This window comes from Verticillium dahliae, genomic scaffold (genome assembly GCF_000150675.1).
Source record: "Verticillium dahliae VdLs.17 supercont1.2 genomic scaffold, whole genome shotgun sequence".
Classification (NCBI taxonomy): Eukaryota; Fungi; Ascomycota; class Sordariomycetes; order Glomerellales; family Plectosphaerellaceae; genus Verticillium; species Verticillium dahliae.
In genome coordinates, this window is record NW_009276916.1 from 607,669 (window position 1) to 622,112 (window position 14,444).

At 57.2% G+C, this 14,444-nt stretch overlaps 4 protein-coding genes across 4 annotated transcripts; 3 read left to right on the plus strand and 1 right to left on the minus strand.

Annotated features, from left to right (window-relative positions):
• Positions 1 to 56: 56 nt before the first annotated feature.
• Positions 57 to 3,024, plus strand: VDAG_01001 (multiple RNA-binding domain-containing protein; the record flags this gene model as incomplete). Its single annotated transcript, XM_009649887.1, has 3 exons — positions 57 to 407; positions 469 to 1,314; positions 1,528 to 3,024. The coding sequence occupies exons 1-3, from the start codon at positions 150 to 152 to the stop codon at positions 3,022 to 3,024; spliced, it is 2,601 nt and encodes an 866-aa protein (XP_009648182.1). The 5' UTR covers positions 57 to 149.
• Positions 3,025 to 4,751: 1,727 nt separating this feature from the next.
• Positions 4,752 to 8,545, plus strand: VDAG_01002 (uncharacterized protein; the record flags this gene model as incomplete). Its single annotated transcript, XM_009649888.1, has 4 exons — positions 4,752 to 5,256; positions 5,318 to 5,521; positions 5,578 to 7,750; positions 8,044 to 8,545. 4 exons carry the CDS (start codon positions 4,752 to 4,754, stop codon positions 8,543 to 8,545), a joined length of 3,384 nt encoding a protein of 1,127 aa, XP_009648183.1.
• Positions 8,546 to 11,009: 2,464 nt separating this feature from the next.
• Positions 11,010 to 12,254, plus strand: VDAG_01003 (uncharacterized protein; the record flags this gene model as incomplete). The annotated part of the gene is made up of 1 exon (XM_009649889.1): positions 11,010 to 12,254. The coding sequence occupies one exon, from the start codon at positions 11,010 to 11,012 to the stop codon at positions 12,252 to 12,254; it is 1,245 nt and encodes a 414-aa protein (XP_009648184.1).
• A 1,246-nt stretch (positions 12,255 to 13,500) lies between these two features.
• On the minus strand, positions 13,501 to 14,444 carry VDAG_01004 (peptidyl-prolyl cis-trans isomerase H; the record flags this gene model as incomplete). Its single annotated transcript, XM_009649890.1, has 3 exons — positions 13,501 to 13,982; positions 14,199 to 14,224; positions 14,407 to 14,444. The coding sequence occupies 3 exons, from the start codon at positions 14,442 to 14,444 to the stop codon at positions 13,501 to 13,503; spliced, it is 546 nt and encodes a 181-aa protein (XP_009648185.1).

Here is a 14,444-nt window from a genome sequence, read left to right on the forward strand (position 1 = left end):
GAAAAAGTCGCGAAAAAAAAAGTACTCCATGGATTCTGCCATACGGTTCAAGCGGCTTCTGCCATCACTTCACCACACCACAATGCTACAGCCTTCATAGTACCGGACCCTACCGCCCTCAAGGCTTATTCACAAACCCCCTCAGAAAAATGTCGGCACAGCCTTCGGACGCAGAGTTCGAGACGTCAAGAATCTTCGTCAAGGGCATCCCCCCGACGATCAGCGATGCCGACTTCAAGAAGCACTTCTCGGCTGGCGGACGAGAAGTCACCGATGTCAAGGTCATATTGCCTCGGCGAATTGGCTATGTCGGCTTCAAGACATCCGAGGATGCGAAGAAGGCCGTGAGGTACTTCAACAAGTCGTACATCCGCATGTCGAGGATCGAAGTGCAGCTTGCAAGACCTGTATGTTTTACCCTGCCCCGCCCCCAAGAAGAGTGACAGGCATGCTAACAGTTTGATTCAGATTGCAGACCCTGCTCTGAAGAGGAACTGGAAGAGCGAGCAATCGATCCCTGCAGCGTCGTCGACAGCGCTCCCGCCGGCTAACGCGGTTCGGGATGCCAACGGCGATGCAGCGGCCAAAAAGCGGAAGAGGGACGAGGTCGATGAATCTGACCCCAGGTTGCGGGAGTACTTGCAGACTTTCCAGCCAGGAAAGACCAATGCTGCGGATGAGATGACCGAAGTCATCGACAGCAAGGCGATCGCTGAGAAGAAGAAGCTTCTTCAAGATGGCGAGAGCGATGATGAATATGAGACCATCCCAACGAGGCCAGAAAAGAAGCAGATGAGGGAAGCGCCAAGCAATCAGCAACCTAAGTCGCCTCAACAGCCCCCACACATGACACCTGTTGAAGACACCGAAGACACTGTTGCATCACCACAGGAAGCCGAGCCTGTTCCGAAGACACAGCTTGACTCTTCCAAGGTAGTGGACCCCGTAGCTACAGACGATGACTGGCTGCGTTCGCGAACCAACAGAATGTTGGACCTCGTGGCAGACGATGAAGATATTCCGCTGCCGCCCCCAGTCCAAAAGGAGACCCGCGAAGAGTCTGCGGACGAAGTCATGGAGGACGTTGCGGCCGTAGAGGATGTTGGTCAGAAGCCACTTGCTGAGCCATCTAAAAGTCAAGACAGTGAGGCACCCGCAGAGGAGTTGCCGAAGGCTGCGCCGGCACCGTCTGACAAGGAGGTGGCCATCAACACCATTCGCCAGACCGCGCGATTATTTGCGCGAAACCTGGCTTTCAGTGTCAGCGAGGACGATCTCCGTGACCACTTTGAACAGTACGGAGAAGTCGAGGAGGTAGGCACCCCCCTTTTTTTCACACTCCCATGACATACGACAGCCCCACCGATCATATGATGAATCCAGATAGGGACAGCTTACACCTTTGGTGGTTGATGCGAACCTTGGACCAGTATTTTAGTAGATGCTTTGGCTTTCTGACATGATCATCTCCTCATGACGCTTCTTCTGAACTACCCATGAATCAGAATACTGACAAGTTGGTCTCAGGTACACATCCCGGTGGCAAAGTCTGGGACGAGCAAGGGATTCGCATACGTCTCGTTTGCCAGTGCTGATGCCGCTGTCACTGCATTCCAGTCGTCAGATGGGCAGACTTTTCAAGGGCGACTGCTCCATGTTTTACCCGCGGCTGCGCGGCGGGACCAGGATATGGACGAATACTCGCTGTCCAAACTGCCCCTGAAGGTTCAGCAGCGGGTCCGCAAGAAGGCCGAAGCCTCCACCAACACCTTCAACTGGAATGCGCTGTATATGAGCCAGGACGCCATCAACACCTCGGTGGCGAGCCGTCTCGGAGTCTCCAAGTCGGACCTTCTGGACCCTACCGATGCGTCGGCGGCTGTGAAACAGGCTGTGGCCGAGACGTCGGTGATCCAAGAAACCAAGGCGTACTTTCTGGCCAATGGTGTTGACCTGAACGCCCTCAAGTCGCAAAAGCGTGGTGACTCGACCATCCTAGTAAAAAACTTTCCCCACGGGACCACATTGGAAGAGTTGCGGACGCTGTTCGCGGAGCACGGAACTGTGCTCCGGGTACTTATGCCACCGAGCAAGACGATCGCCATTGTCCAGTACGCCCCTGGACAGGGCAAGGCAGCCTTCGGAAGGCTCGCCTACCGTCGGATCAAAGACTCAGTCTTGTTTCTCGAGAAAGGGCCGAAGGATCTGTTTGGACCTGATGATGCTGTGCAGGTGACGCCGGCACAGGGTGATCAGCCTGCCGGCGTGCAGAAGCTCAATGTGACACAGCTGTTGGAGCGTGACGATCAAGAGGAAGAGGTCGTGGGGCAGTCACTTTTCGTCCGGAACCTTAACTTCTCGACAACGTCGGAGGGCCTCACCAACGCATTCAAGTCCTTGGAGGGCTTTGTGTCAGCCAAGGTCAAGACAAAGACGGACGCGAAAAAACCTGGTCAGGTTCTATCAATGGGTTTCGGCTTTGTTGCCTTCCGCAGCAGCGAAGCGGCGCAGGCTGCAATCAAGGCAATGGACGGGCAGGTCTTGGATGCACACACGCTCAGCGTTAGGGCGTCGCACAGGGGTCAAGACGCGGCGGAAGAGAGGCGAAGGGAAGACAAGGCCAAGATGATGGCGGGTCAACGGACCAAGATCGTGGTCAAGAACCTGCCGTTCGAAATCAGCAAGAAGGAGTTGCGGGCGCTGTTCGCCACGTACGGGACATTGCGGGCAGTACGGCTTCCCAAGAAAATGGGTCAGTCGACTCGCGGCTTTGCGTTTGCCGAGTTCTCGACGCCAAAGGAGGCGCAGAATGCAATTGATGCGCTACAGCACACCCACCTGTTGGGCAGGAGATTGGTGCTCGACTACGCCGAAGCCGAAGCCCTGGACGCCGAGGAGGAGATTGCCAAGATGCAGAAGAAGGTTGGTGGGCAGGTCAACAAGGTAGCATTGGCGCAACTCACGGGCAAGACGAGGAAGAAGATCACGATCGGGGAGGACAATGAGGACGAGTTCGCAGTCTGAGTCCGAGTCAGACGCAGGTCGGAGGGCCACAACCCTTCACCACAGCTAGAGGCATGAAAAGGCATGAAAGAAACAGATAATTGAATCCTTGCGAGAGCCCTTTCTTCCCTTTATCGACATTGACCCCATCTGCTATTGTTGGATAGCATCAGTTGTGTGCCAGCGCCTTTGCTCCTGGCCAGGCGAATTGGGCGTGGTGCATCCCTTTGTAAGGTCGTCGCGGTCGCCCTCTATTGGATCGTGGCCCATCTATTCAGACGCGACGGTCCCTCGACGGCATCGCAGGGAAAACGCTCTCCCCCACTCCGGATTGGGGAATGCAAGCGCGCAGCGCGTCGTCTTCTTTGTCTCAGATGCTAATCTCAGGTACATACCTGGCCATTGCGCTGTCATCGAGGTTATGGTGGGATCATGAGATGGTGCGTGCAGCCACCCCTCCCTTGCATGTTCCAACGTACATCCTGCAAAGCCATGTGCTGCGGAGTAGGCGATGCGCGTTTGCTACACCCTGTCATCGTCCCCTACCTGTTCGTCAAGGTCCTGCTGCGCGACTGATCCATCGTACTAGTGGCGTGCGAGATGAGTCGCTCGGTAGGGCTCAGTAGCTACACCTCTCCTCGCCCACGCCAGGCACCCTGCTCTCCTTTCCTTGCCCCAGGCCCCTCTTTGGGATACCACTTGGCTGAATTTTTGTGGATGGGCTTCCTATTCGAGCTGACCTGAGCTTGCACCCTCCTTCACAGGAAGACGAGGCTCCTCTGACCGTTTGCCAGATTGAGCTGGAGGGGTGCTGGCTCGACCTCCCTTGGACACACGCCCCCCTCGCCGGGCCCGATGATATGGATCGCGATATGTCGACAGGGCTCACTGTATCTGCTGCCATCACGTCAAAGCACCCGTAGCGGTCCTCGCTCGACACACGCCTGGACGTGTCTTCCCCGCGTGAAAGGGTGCCAGCGAGGGGTGAACCATGGCATCCGCGATTGATATACTCTACAGACTATCAGTCTATACAGGGCTGCCAGATCTGACCCTGGTGATCGACTCGGCACTTCTCCGCTTGGGATCGGTGGTCATGCTCGTCTCTTGGCCTCTCTCCCCCCCCTGTACGTTACGAGATGGATATCGGTCTCGCAGGTCAGAGTGTATGTCTGTGTGTGAGTAGAGAGACCACACTCTAGATCATCGGCCCTCATTCCTCCAACCTCGAGCTGATTGGCACTTATATTGCGTACACATCCTCTTCCCTTTCATGCCAGTTGAAGATTCTCGTTCCTCATCGGCTCACTCAGGCTACACTCTCCACCCTTCGCCTCTCTCTCGATACCACCATCCCACTCTCCTTCACCTGCGGGCCCGAGTATCCCGTACCTAATACCTAATTATCTTGGTGGCGAGACTATCATTCTGTTGTCAACCCGTACCCATCCAGCCTTCTACCCCTTTCACTCCCGCCGTCCCGTGACCCCCTGAGTATCTGGGTCTTTCCCTATCCTTAAAGGCAGAATTCCTCTCCAGCAGCCGCACCCCCATTTCAGAGGCATTCATCTTGTGTCCTCTCTTCATTCTTCCGTCTCTTGTTCGGAATCTGTTTGCATTGCTCCCACTCCTCTTGCCACACAGGCAGTAAGCAGCAGAGCAGAGATTCCTCTGAGGATCCTGACAGAGAAACTCACGATACACTACCCTCTCGAGGTGGCAAAAAAAGAGGCACACGAGCAGCAGCTATGGAGCAGCCTCGCCCCATGATGCCCTCCCCCGTCTACGGGTACGAGCACCCGGGCAGCAACACCAACACATCCTCCCACGGCAGCCATGGCAGGAGGCCACAGCACAGCCTGTCCCGCCAGCCCTTGCGGGACACAACGGGCAACGCCCAGCACATCCCCAACGGCCTCGGTTCCCTCTCACAAGCAGCCGCCGCGTCGTCCTGCCGCCCCGTGCCGACGCTGGGCCTCTTCTCGCCGTCGCTGCCGCCGTCCATCCCCACACCCGTCGTGCCCTCGCAGGCCGGCTCCATCTTCCGCAATGGCGGCATGGGCATGGGAGGCATGGCCGGCATGGGCATGAAGACGCGCGCCGAGCACCTCCGCCTCGCGAGGCGGTCGAGGCAGGACATCAACCCCATCTACTTCACGCCCGAGTTCCGTCCCTACAGGGACAAGCAGGACCAGAAGGACCCCAATGAGAAGCAGATCTGGCCTCGCGTCCTCGAGGATGCGTTCCTCGACTGTGAGTTGGCTTTTCACATTTGTGCTCCGTATGAAGGCTCATGTCACTAACACGACAACAGCACTCCTCATCATCCCTCACATGGGAAGGAAAAAGTACAGCATGCAAGGCAAGCAGTTTGGGCGCAACATGCTCATCAGCGAGTACCTCTGGATTGCCTACTGCTGCAGCTTGCAGCCTGGCCAGAAGACCGAGGAGCGCAAGCGCAAGCAGGTCTCCAGCCACATTCAGGTTGTGAAGAAGATGTTTGAGAAGCATCGATGCTGTACGTGTTCAGGATCGTCTTTCCGCGTTCGTGAATCATGACTAACACGGCCATAGACCACTTCTTCTTCGTCAAGGATGCTGATAAGAGTGAGGCCCGTCTCAAGGACAGCAACTCAGAGATTGCCTCCTTCAAGGACAACCCAGTTCTCATTGCTCTCTCCGAGGGTCGTCTGCCTGACGTTCGCCCTAACTATGAGTACTTCTCCCAGATCCTCGCCATGGACTCCATGGTCGTCATGCGCCCCAAGACGTGCTGGATCTTTGTCTCTTCTGGCGATGTCACCATGGATGAGAACACGGGTGAAGCCTTTGATCGTAACGGCAAGGCCCTCAACGCCGATGCCTACCCCCACCTCGAGAAGAACCTCAACAAGGAGTCTGACAGCAGCCTGAACCGGGGTCTCAACAGCGGCAGCGTTCTTCTTCACGAGTACAACCGTGAACTGGCACAAAAGGAGGCCGCTGCGGCGACTGAGATCGACCAGGAATGGGAGACGCGTTTCCCGTCTCTTCACCGTAGCCTCGAAGCTGCAACTGCTGAGAACCGATGGCTCGACATGCTGGAGATGACTGTCACTCTCGAGCTGCACCCTCGCAGCAACTTCCCCTCCGGTTCCGAACTCAACGGCTTTGTCGAACTCAACATTGCTCAGCCTCAGCTTCAGAACCACCGATGGAAGTGCATCACCAGGCTGCAGCGCCCAGAGGAGCTGTGCCGCCCTGGTGACGGCGAGCCTCTGATCGTCGAGCAGACGAGCGAGGTCGGTGTGCAATACATGCACCGCCCCGGTTGCAACGGCGCCGATAGCTCCCGCGGAGCCGAGTGCGACTGCCGTACACGCCCTCGTCAGGACGTCCGCGTCCCCTTCCCGGCTGCCGAGTGGGCGAGCATTCTTAGCAACTGCGCCAGCTACCTCCAGGAGCCCATCGACGCCAAGATCAAGAGCGAGGGTCTCAGCAGCGAAGAGGTCAAGGCCGCCGAGCAGGCCGCACTTGAGTCGGAGCGCACCACATCGGAACTCATCCAGCAGATCGCCATGTTCCAGGAGCTTTGGTCCGCACCCCCTGACGGCTCGGCCGACCGCCGCAAGTGGACGCGTCGCGGCGTGATCCTCTGGAAGTTCCGCACCGTCCACGCCTTTGACGACAAGTGGAACCCCATCTACGAGAAGCCGACTAGCACCAGCAAGGGCCGCAAGCCTACTGACACTGACGGCGAAGAGACCTCGTCATCGGGTCGCCGTTCCAACCGTGGCAAGCGTGTGTATCACCCCCCGGGAACGACATGGCGCTTCCTCACGGCGCTGGACCCCATCTCGCCGGCTCACCAGCAAAATGTCTGCGTCAACCCTGCCAACAATGCCATTCCCACCCGTGACATGATCATGGCACCGACCCCTGGATATGCGCACCACTTGACGGCCACCATGAGCGAGAACCTCAACGCGGCGTGGGACCCAACCCATCTCCCCGGCCAGCTTCCCAGCCTGTCTTCCAGCGGCTCCATGGGCTACCTTGACAGCAACTTCACTGGTCTTGCGACGCCTCCCCCTACTGCATCCCTCCAACCTTCATATGCTCCCAGCTTCGATAGCAACCATGACCACCAGTCATCCCAGCAGACCTCGCAGCTTGACTTCCTCAGTGCGCCATGCTCATCTTCCATTGACAGTCAAAGCACCCTCGTCGCGGACATGGGGCCTACCGGCGCCGACCCGTACCTTACCCCCACAGCGGGCATCAACATCCCGACCAACATCGGTGTCAGCGGATACGATGAGGCCGACTGCGCGACACTGCAGGCTTGGGACACAACGGCCTTCCAAGGCCTTGACCAGTGGAGCGGGTGGGATTCCAACGCGGAAGCCAACAAGTCCGCGCCGGCACCGCAGCCTCAGCAACAGCACTGGCAGGGCGAGAACCAACGCAGCGCTCGCGCCAATTGGTCGCTCGACCCGAATGGTAGCAAGGATAACAGCCAACTTTGGAATCAACAGGGCTGGGCTCAAGCCGTGTCTGCGGCGGCTGCAGTCACGGGTGCCGATGGCCGTACGGGATGGTCATCCGTCGACCAACGCGTGCTGCCTTCCCTGGATCAGATCAGCCCTCTCAAGAGCATGGCAGGACGCAAGCGAGCGCGGTCAAACAGTCTCGACATGGAGAACCGCGAGAACTTCCCCGCGACGGCCATTCAGAAGCTTGTACACCACGGCACGGGACCAGCGGGGTATGATGATGGCAGTCACGCCCACCACCGCTGGGAGTAGGGGTGGGCGACATGGACGTGTTTGCTTGGACTTTGTGATTCAGGGTGCGGGGGTTATTGGTCTTTGAAAAGGATTATTTGGGAACGGCGCACAGGCATTCGGCGTTGAGGGAGGGGTGACAACAGCACTTTGGGGACATTGGCGAAACACGGAAAGGGAAGAGATGGATGTTCGATGTAGGGTTTTTTGGTTTCAGGGGTTTTTGTTTGCTGGGACGACCTTTCTCTTCTGGATATTGATACCACATTTGTAGTAATGGCAGATACATGCTCACGATTGTCGTATGTCAAGAGCGAAACGCTTGGTTCCAAGTCATGGTGTTGCCCCTGGACGATTTGATCTGGTGTCACCATCGTCTCTGCGCCGTCCAGGATGTGTCGGGCGATTCCTTTGGTGCTTTGGTCCTTCAGTGGCCCGTCGATGAGTGTCGCGTGCAAAGTTGGGATGAAACCGGGGAACTTCATCTGCTGAAGAAGGCAATAGTAGAGGTATATTCCTTTTTGCCGATAAGCGGTAGATTGATAGTATCGGACAAGGCGTGGAGCAGGGCCAGTGCCGGGGGTCGAAAGATGTTTCACACAGAGAAGGCAAAGTTCGTCAGGAGGTCCGGGTCCGAATCCATGGAAGAGAGCGCAGGGCGAAACACCACACGTCTGGAAGGGCTGGAAGGGTGTATGGCACACGACGCGTTGAGATGCAGTCAGAATGTCGTTGAGGCGAAGAACATGAGTCTTGACGGCTGGTCGGCGGGGTAGGGCGGCAACGCGGATGGACGGGTCATGCGATGGCACGACCAGGCCAGGCAGAGCAAGGCAAGGCAAGGTAGGGTAAGGTAGTGTAAGCATCATCTCGAGGCGCGCCTATTTGCTTGTTCTGGGCCCGGGGCTGTGCAGCGGCTGTTGGGCGTGTCGAAACCAGTCGAAGGGTGGCCGACAGTCGGGTCTGGCGCGTTGCAGCGCGTTGCAGCGCGGCAAGGGAGATGAAGAGAGATGAAGCTGTCGCGAGGGTCGGATTGGGGGAGAGTGGCCGCCTGGGGTGGTGGGGAGGTTGCTGTGCTCCGGGGCTCACCAGGGGGGAAGCTGCCCACCGGGAAGCTGCCCACCACTGCCTGTGCCTGGTACCTGCTTCACGGGAGCAGGGGCTGCTTCGGGCAGGCAGGTACAAGGGGCACGGGCAGTCAACAGCGACCAGTAAATGGCGAGGACGTGCAGGTGCTGTGGCTCGCTTGGTCCCGACTGGCGTCGCCGCGGCAGGAAGCACTGGCTGCCCTGTGTCGACAAGTAGCGCCCGTCCAAGCTGTTGCAGGCCCCTGTTCCGGATCGGTGCACGGGATCCAGCAGAGGTATCTCCGCACCCGCAGACCGTGGCAAGGTACACGTCTCCCATCTCATGTGGCCCCCTGCTACTTTGGGCGGTTAGCGCAGGTGCCATTTTAGGACTGGCAAGACTCCAGGGCCGACCCCACCGTCTGTGCCAGATCCTTGCGTCCATCAACGCCACACGCGAGACGATTCAACTTCACGTCCACATCGTCCTTGGTACGGCACCAGCGTTCTATTCCTGATGAGCACAGCGTCGAGTCGGCATGCAGTGTCCTAGCACTTGTCGTGGGTGCTCGGTCTGCCGTACACTGCAAACATCCTTGGCGTACCGAAATATCCATTTGCCTACGCCGGGCTTCGCTTCGGCTGAACAGACCTCGACATGGTTCCATGACTGGTTCTCGAGAGCCCACCCAGAAACCTGGTCCATCGTCCCAAGTCGGCCTTCTCGATCATTTCCACTGGTTCTCGTTGTCGGCGCCGATCAATCTCTTCAATCTAGACCGTGCCTCCTGGCTGCTGCTTGTTTCCGCTCCCGCTCCCATCCCTCCCTTCTTCCTTGATGGCCATGGATCTTGGGTCGAACAGGGTGGCCTACCCGACCTGCGCTTGGTAGGAGATGGCCGCCTCGAGGTGCGAGAGACGTGGAGAGGAGGTGGTGATTCTGGGCGTTTCGTTTCTCCGTCTTGCGTCGTCTCGTCTCTATGCTCCTCGACATCCCGTGGCCAGTCACCCCCTTGCCTTGGGCGACATGACGTGAACTCGACTCCATGGCCCATCCATGGCCCATCCGAAAGGCCATGAATGTAGCCGTTCTGTAGCCCATCCGATGCAGCTAATAAGACCTACATGGCCCGATGCCAACTTGGTCCATCTGCCTGCTTCCCTTTCGTCCTCATCTGCAGACTCCAGCTTTGTGCTACATTCCTTTCTATACCAGGGTTTCTGCTGGTCAGGCCTCTTTCCTTTGGCCTTCCAAGCATTGTCTGGGACTGGTTCTCCTCGAGAAAAGCTGCTCAGATTCTTTGGCATCTCAACGACTGCGCGAAAAGTCCGCTCCTTCCCCCTGGACCAACGTTATTTGCCTCGACAACGGTGAATGCCTAGTCTGCCGTGATTCCGACGCGCACCCTCGCCCTCTCTCAGCTCTGAATCACCACTCGACCGGTTCATTGCCGCCTGCGGCCGCCCACAAGTTTTATTTTCCCCATATCGTCGCGGGCAACCACCAAAACTAAACAATCTTCAACCCTTTCTCACCCATCCACGCCACCACCACAACTACCAAGACGACCGCACACACACACGCACGCCTACTCTATATCGCCATCCCATCATAACCATCAAACGCCACGGAAGACGATACGGAATACAGCACGAAAGCTGTCCGTAAAAGGTTTGTTCTTTGTCCTTCTTGTCTTGCAACTTGCTGTGAATTTTGTTCGCTTTGGCTCGGCGCGCATTCCTTGTTTCAACAGTCAGACCGTCTCTGCATCAGAGCCAGTCATTCAAGGCCACTGTTCTCACAATATCCTGTTTTTATTCATGCCTTTCTCACCCTCAACTCACAACTCTGTTCTGCTTGGTTGTGCTGGTGCCATCGGGTTGGACGCACTTGAAGTCCCTGCTCCTTCCTTGACTGGTCGAGTGATCGGGGGAGGCATCTCAACACTGGACAATCATGCTGTCTGCACATCTTGATCTTAAAGCAGCCTCAGTTTTCCAGGACACTGTCACTTCTTCACTCCCTGCATTTCCCTACTTATATCGCCGTTCTCATCTCGCTTGCTGTTGACCAGCCGAACAAGCAAAACAATTTCAACAAGAATCATACGCTAACAATTTTATCTCATCAGACAACAAGTACAGCACTTCAAGACACACTTGAATCGCTGCCATGGTCGCCATCAAAGCTCTTGGAAAGACTGGCGCTCTGCTGGCTGCCATCCTTTTCGGACCCCAGCTTGCCAATTCTCACTCCTGGGTTGAGCGTCTCAACCGCATCGCCTCTAATGGCACCATGGTCGAGCCCGCCGGCTTTGCCGCCGGCTTTTCTGGCCGTGGCGCTGGATTCTCAGATATCGCTGTCACCAACGAGGTCTCCGGAGCTGGCCTACCTCTTTGCAAGCAGCCTGTCACTGCCCCTCAGGATCCCAACTTCCCCGTCCTGACCGCTGCTCCTGGCGATCAGATTGCCATTCGCTACCTTGAGAATGGCCACGTCACCAACCTCGAACCCGGTCGACTTGACCATGGCGGTGTCGTTTACATCTACGGAACGACCGACCCGCGTCCTGATGATACCCTGGCCGACATTCACCTCAAGTGGACCCCTGACGGCAAGGGCGGTGACGGGCGCGGAAAGCTTCTCGCAACTCGCAAGTATGACGATGGTCGCTGTTACGAGGCCAACGGCTTCGATCGCTCTGATAGGCGCCAGGACGAGTTCCCTGTCCAAACCAATGAGCTCACTGGTCCCAACAACTGGTGCCAGAGCGATGTCAGTCTCGCCAAGGATCTCCCCCAGGGTACTCAGTACACCCTCTACTGGGTTTGGAACTGGCCCGGCCTCGACACCGAGGAGAAAGAGGTCGTCGTTAGCGATATCCACGCCGTCTACCCCAAGGGAGGAGCTCCTGCCGGCCGCAAGGATCTGGAAGGTGATCATGTCAAAGTCGCCCAGATTTACAGCTCGTGTGCCATAATCAACATTGAAGGCGAGACAATCTTCCAGCAGGCTGGATACGACAGTAACAGTTCTGCCCCTTTTGCAAGCAGTGGTCTCGGCCAGGGCGTCCGTGTCAAGGATGATGACTTCATCACCAACCCCACCGACTACAACGGCATCGCTATTGCTGACCAGCTGGAGAACCCCTTCATTGTCGCCATTGACGGCATTGGTGGTGGCCCCGAGCAGGGTGTCCCTACTGCTTCACCCAGCGCTGGCACTGACATCCCGACCACCACGCCTGTCGGCGGCATTCGTACTGTCACCGTCACCGCGGAGCCGACCACAGTCTATGCCACTGCCACTGTCACGGCTGGTGCTGGCAACGCTGGCGGTCCCCCAACTGTCACGCCCTTCATGCCGCGTCGCAACCTCCGTGGCCGAGCCTCGTGGGAGTTTGGCGCCAACAACTAAGGGCCAACATCTCATTTGCTTGTCTTGGCTTGTCAACTCGTTCTCGTGCAAAATACCAAGGGTCTCCTTTGACAGGCGTTATAAGGTTTCATTTCTCCAAGGAAAAGGATGCGGGCATTCAGTGCGATGAACCAAGCATGGCAGTCATGATGCAATAGAGGGGAGGGGGGTACAACAGCATTTCGATCCGGCATGATCGACAGGGTATGACCCAAGACAGAAAGGTCAAGGCGTTCGGGGCCGGTGAGCCCCCGGTTTCTTTTAGAGGAGAGATACCCCCACGTTCGCTTGTCTTTCGGTCCATTTCCTCCGAGATACGACGAAGGTTTGCCTTTTTTTTGTTTGCCTTTCTTTTGTTTTTGACGATTTCTTCTTTGTTCGCATGGCGTCAGCCCGAGGTTGGTCAATGGCTTGGTGGCAGGATTGGCTTTGCCTGTCTTTGGTCAAGAGCTCTCTCTTTTGGCAGATGGTCTCGACGGAAGGAAAGTGCAGGCCCTTTTTGGTTCTGGCCTTGGATCGGAAGAGGGCACGACAAGGTGTGTTTTGCGTCTTGCGTTTGCGTCCCCGGTAGAAGGGATTTGAGTCGGCATCGACGAAGGCTGGTTCCAATGCAAGGCGGATTTGGGACAGAAAAGTTGTGCAGTTCGTAGATGGTTGAATGACGAACATAAACCACTTGATGCTCTCCGCGTGATACTTCTGGTGATGTATTGATATTTGGGGGCAATGTGTTGGCTCTTCGCCATCAACAATGCCAGTCTCTCCCTTCACTTGTTGCTGGCATTCATTGCATCAATCTGCTGGTTTGTCTGTGAACTTATGCATGAGGTGTCACGTGAAGGTGTCGTGCTTTATTTGATTCATGTGGTTGGCTTTGGTTGAGGGAAGTGGATGAATGAACAAGCGGAGACCATGTTTGATTCACGAGACAAGCAGTTCTTTGCGGAACGAGGCCCAGCTGCATAGGCGCCCTTGCCACTCCTTGTTGGGCGTTAGTTGCAATCACATCACCCCCGTCCACGGAGTCACCGTCGTGACCGTTCTAGTTGGGGTATCTAGTCACAAGACTACTCTGGGTCACGATGACAGCATTCAGCAACACGTTGTCCTACTTGGCGCGTCAGATATACCTTCCCTTGCCAAAACGAACAGCTAGCCCTAAATAACCTTCTCACGCCGTGTCATGAGAATTCTCCCGCACCTACTACGTAATTTGGCTCGGGCGATCCCACACACGCGACCCGGTCTACATCTCACCGCACTGCGCGATAACGACATCCATATTCGGCACGTCCTTCCCGCGGTACCCCGTCTTCGTAGCCTCCATTTTCTTGACAACGTCCATGCCGTCGACGACCTTGCCAAAGACGGTGTGCTTGCCGTCGAGGAACGGCGTCGGCACCGTCGTGATGAAGAACTGGCTGCCGTTGGTGTCCTTGCCGGCGTTGGCCATGCTCAGCAGGCCGGGCACGTCGTGCTTGATGGCGAAGTTCTCGTCGGCGAAGGACGAGGTGCCGTAGATGCAGGTCGAGCCCGTGCCGTCGCCGTTGAGAAAGTCGCCGCCCTGGCACATGAAGCCCGGGATGATGCGGTGGAACTTGGAGCCCTTGTAGCCCTGCGGTCGGTTGTGGAGGCGGTGCTCGCCCGTGCAGAACTGGCGGAAGTTCTCGGCCGTCTTGGGCGTCGTGTCGGCGAAGAGCTCGAACGTGACGCGGCCGAGGGGCTCGCCTGGACCGAGGGGTTGTACATGTCAGCTTTGGGGGGGTGGAGTCTGGGGAAGGCAGTTGCAGACGCATGACGGGAGGGAGAGCAGGGGGAGGGGGGACCGGAAAGGCCGGAGGCGAGCGGTGAGGGCCGGGGAACGGTATCGTCGGATGCCCGGCCGATGGAGATAAGACTACGGACACCCATCGCATCTTGGAGCCGAGGAAGAGGAAGACGTACCGCCAAGGGTGATATCAAAGAAGACCCTATCGGCGCAGTGGGTGTTAGCTCGGAGCTCTGACAAGTCAGCAGATGCTGCGGATGCTTGTCGCTTGGATCGTGGTGTGGGAGCTCCGCCACCACAGAGGCTCGGCAGGAGGGGAAAGCGGGGTGGTTCTGCTGGGGGAAAGGGGACCAGGGAGGGGGGGATGTCGTGATAGCTTCTTACAGAGGATTTCCAGAGGCGGGGAGCTGAGTTGGCGGCAT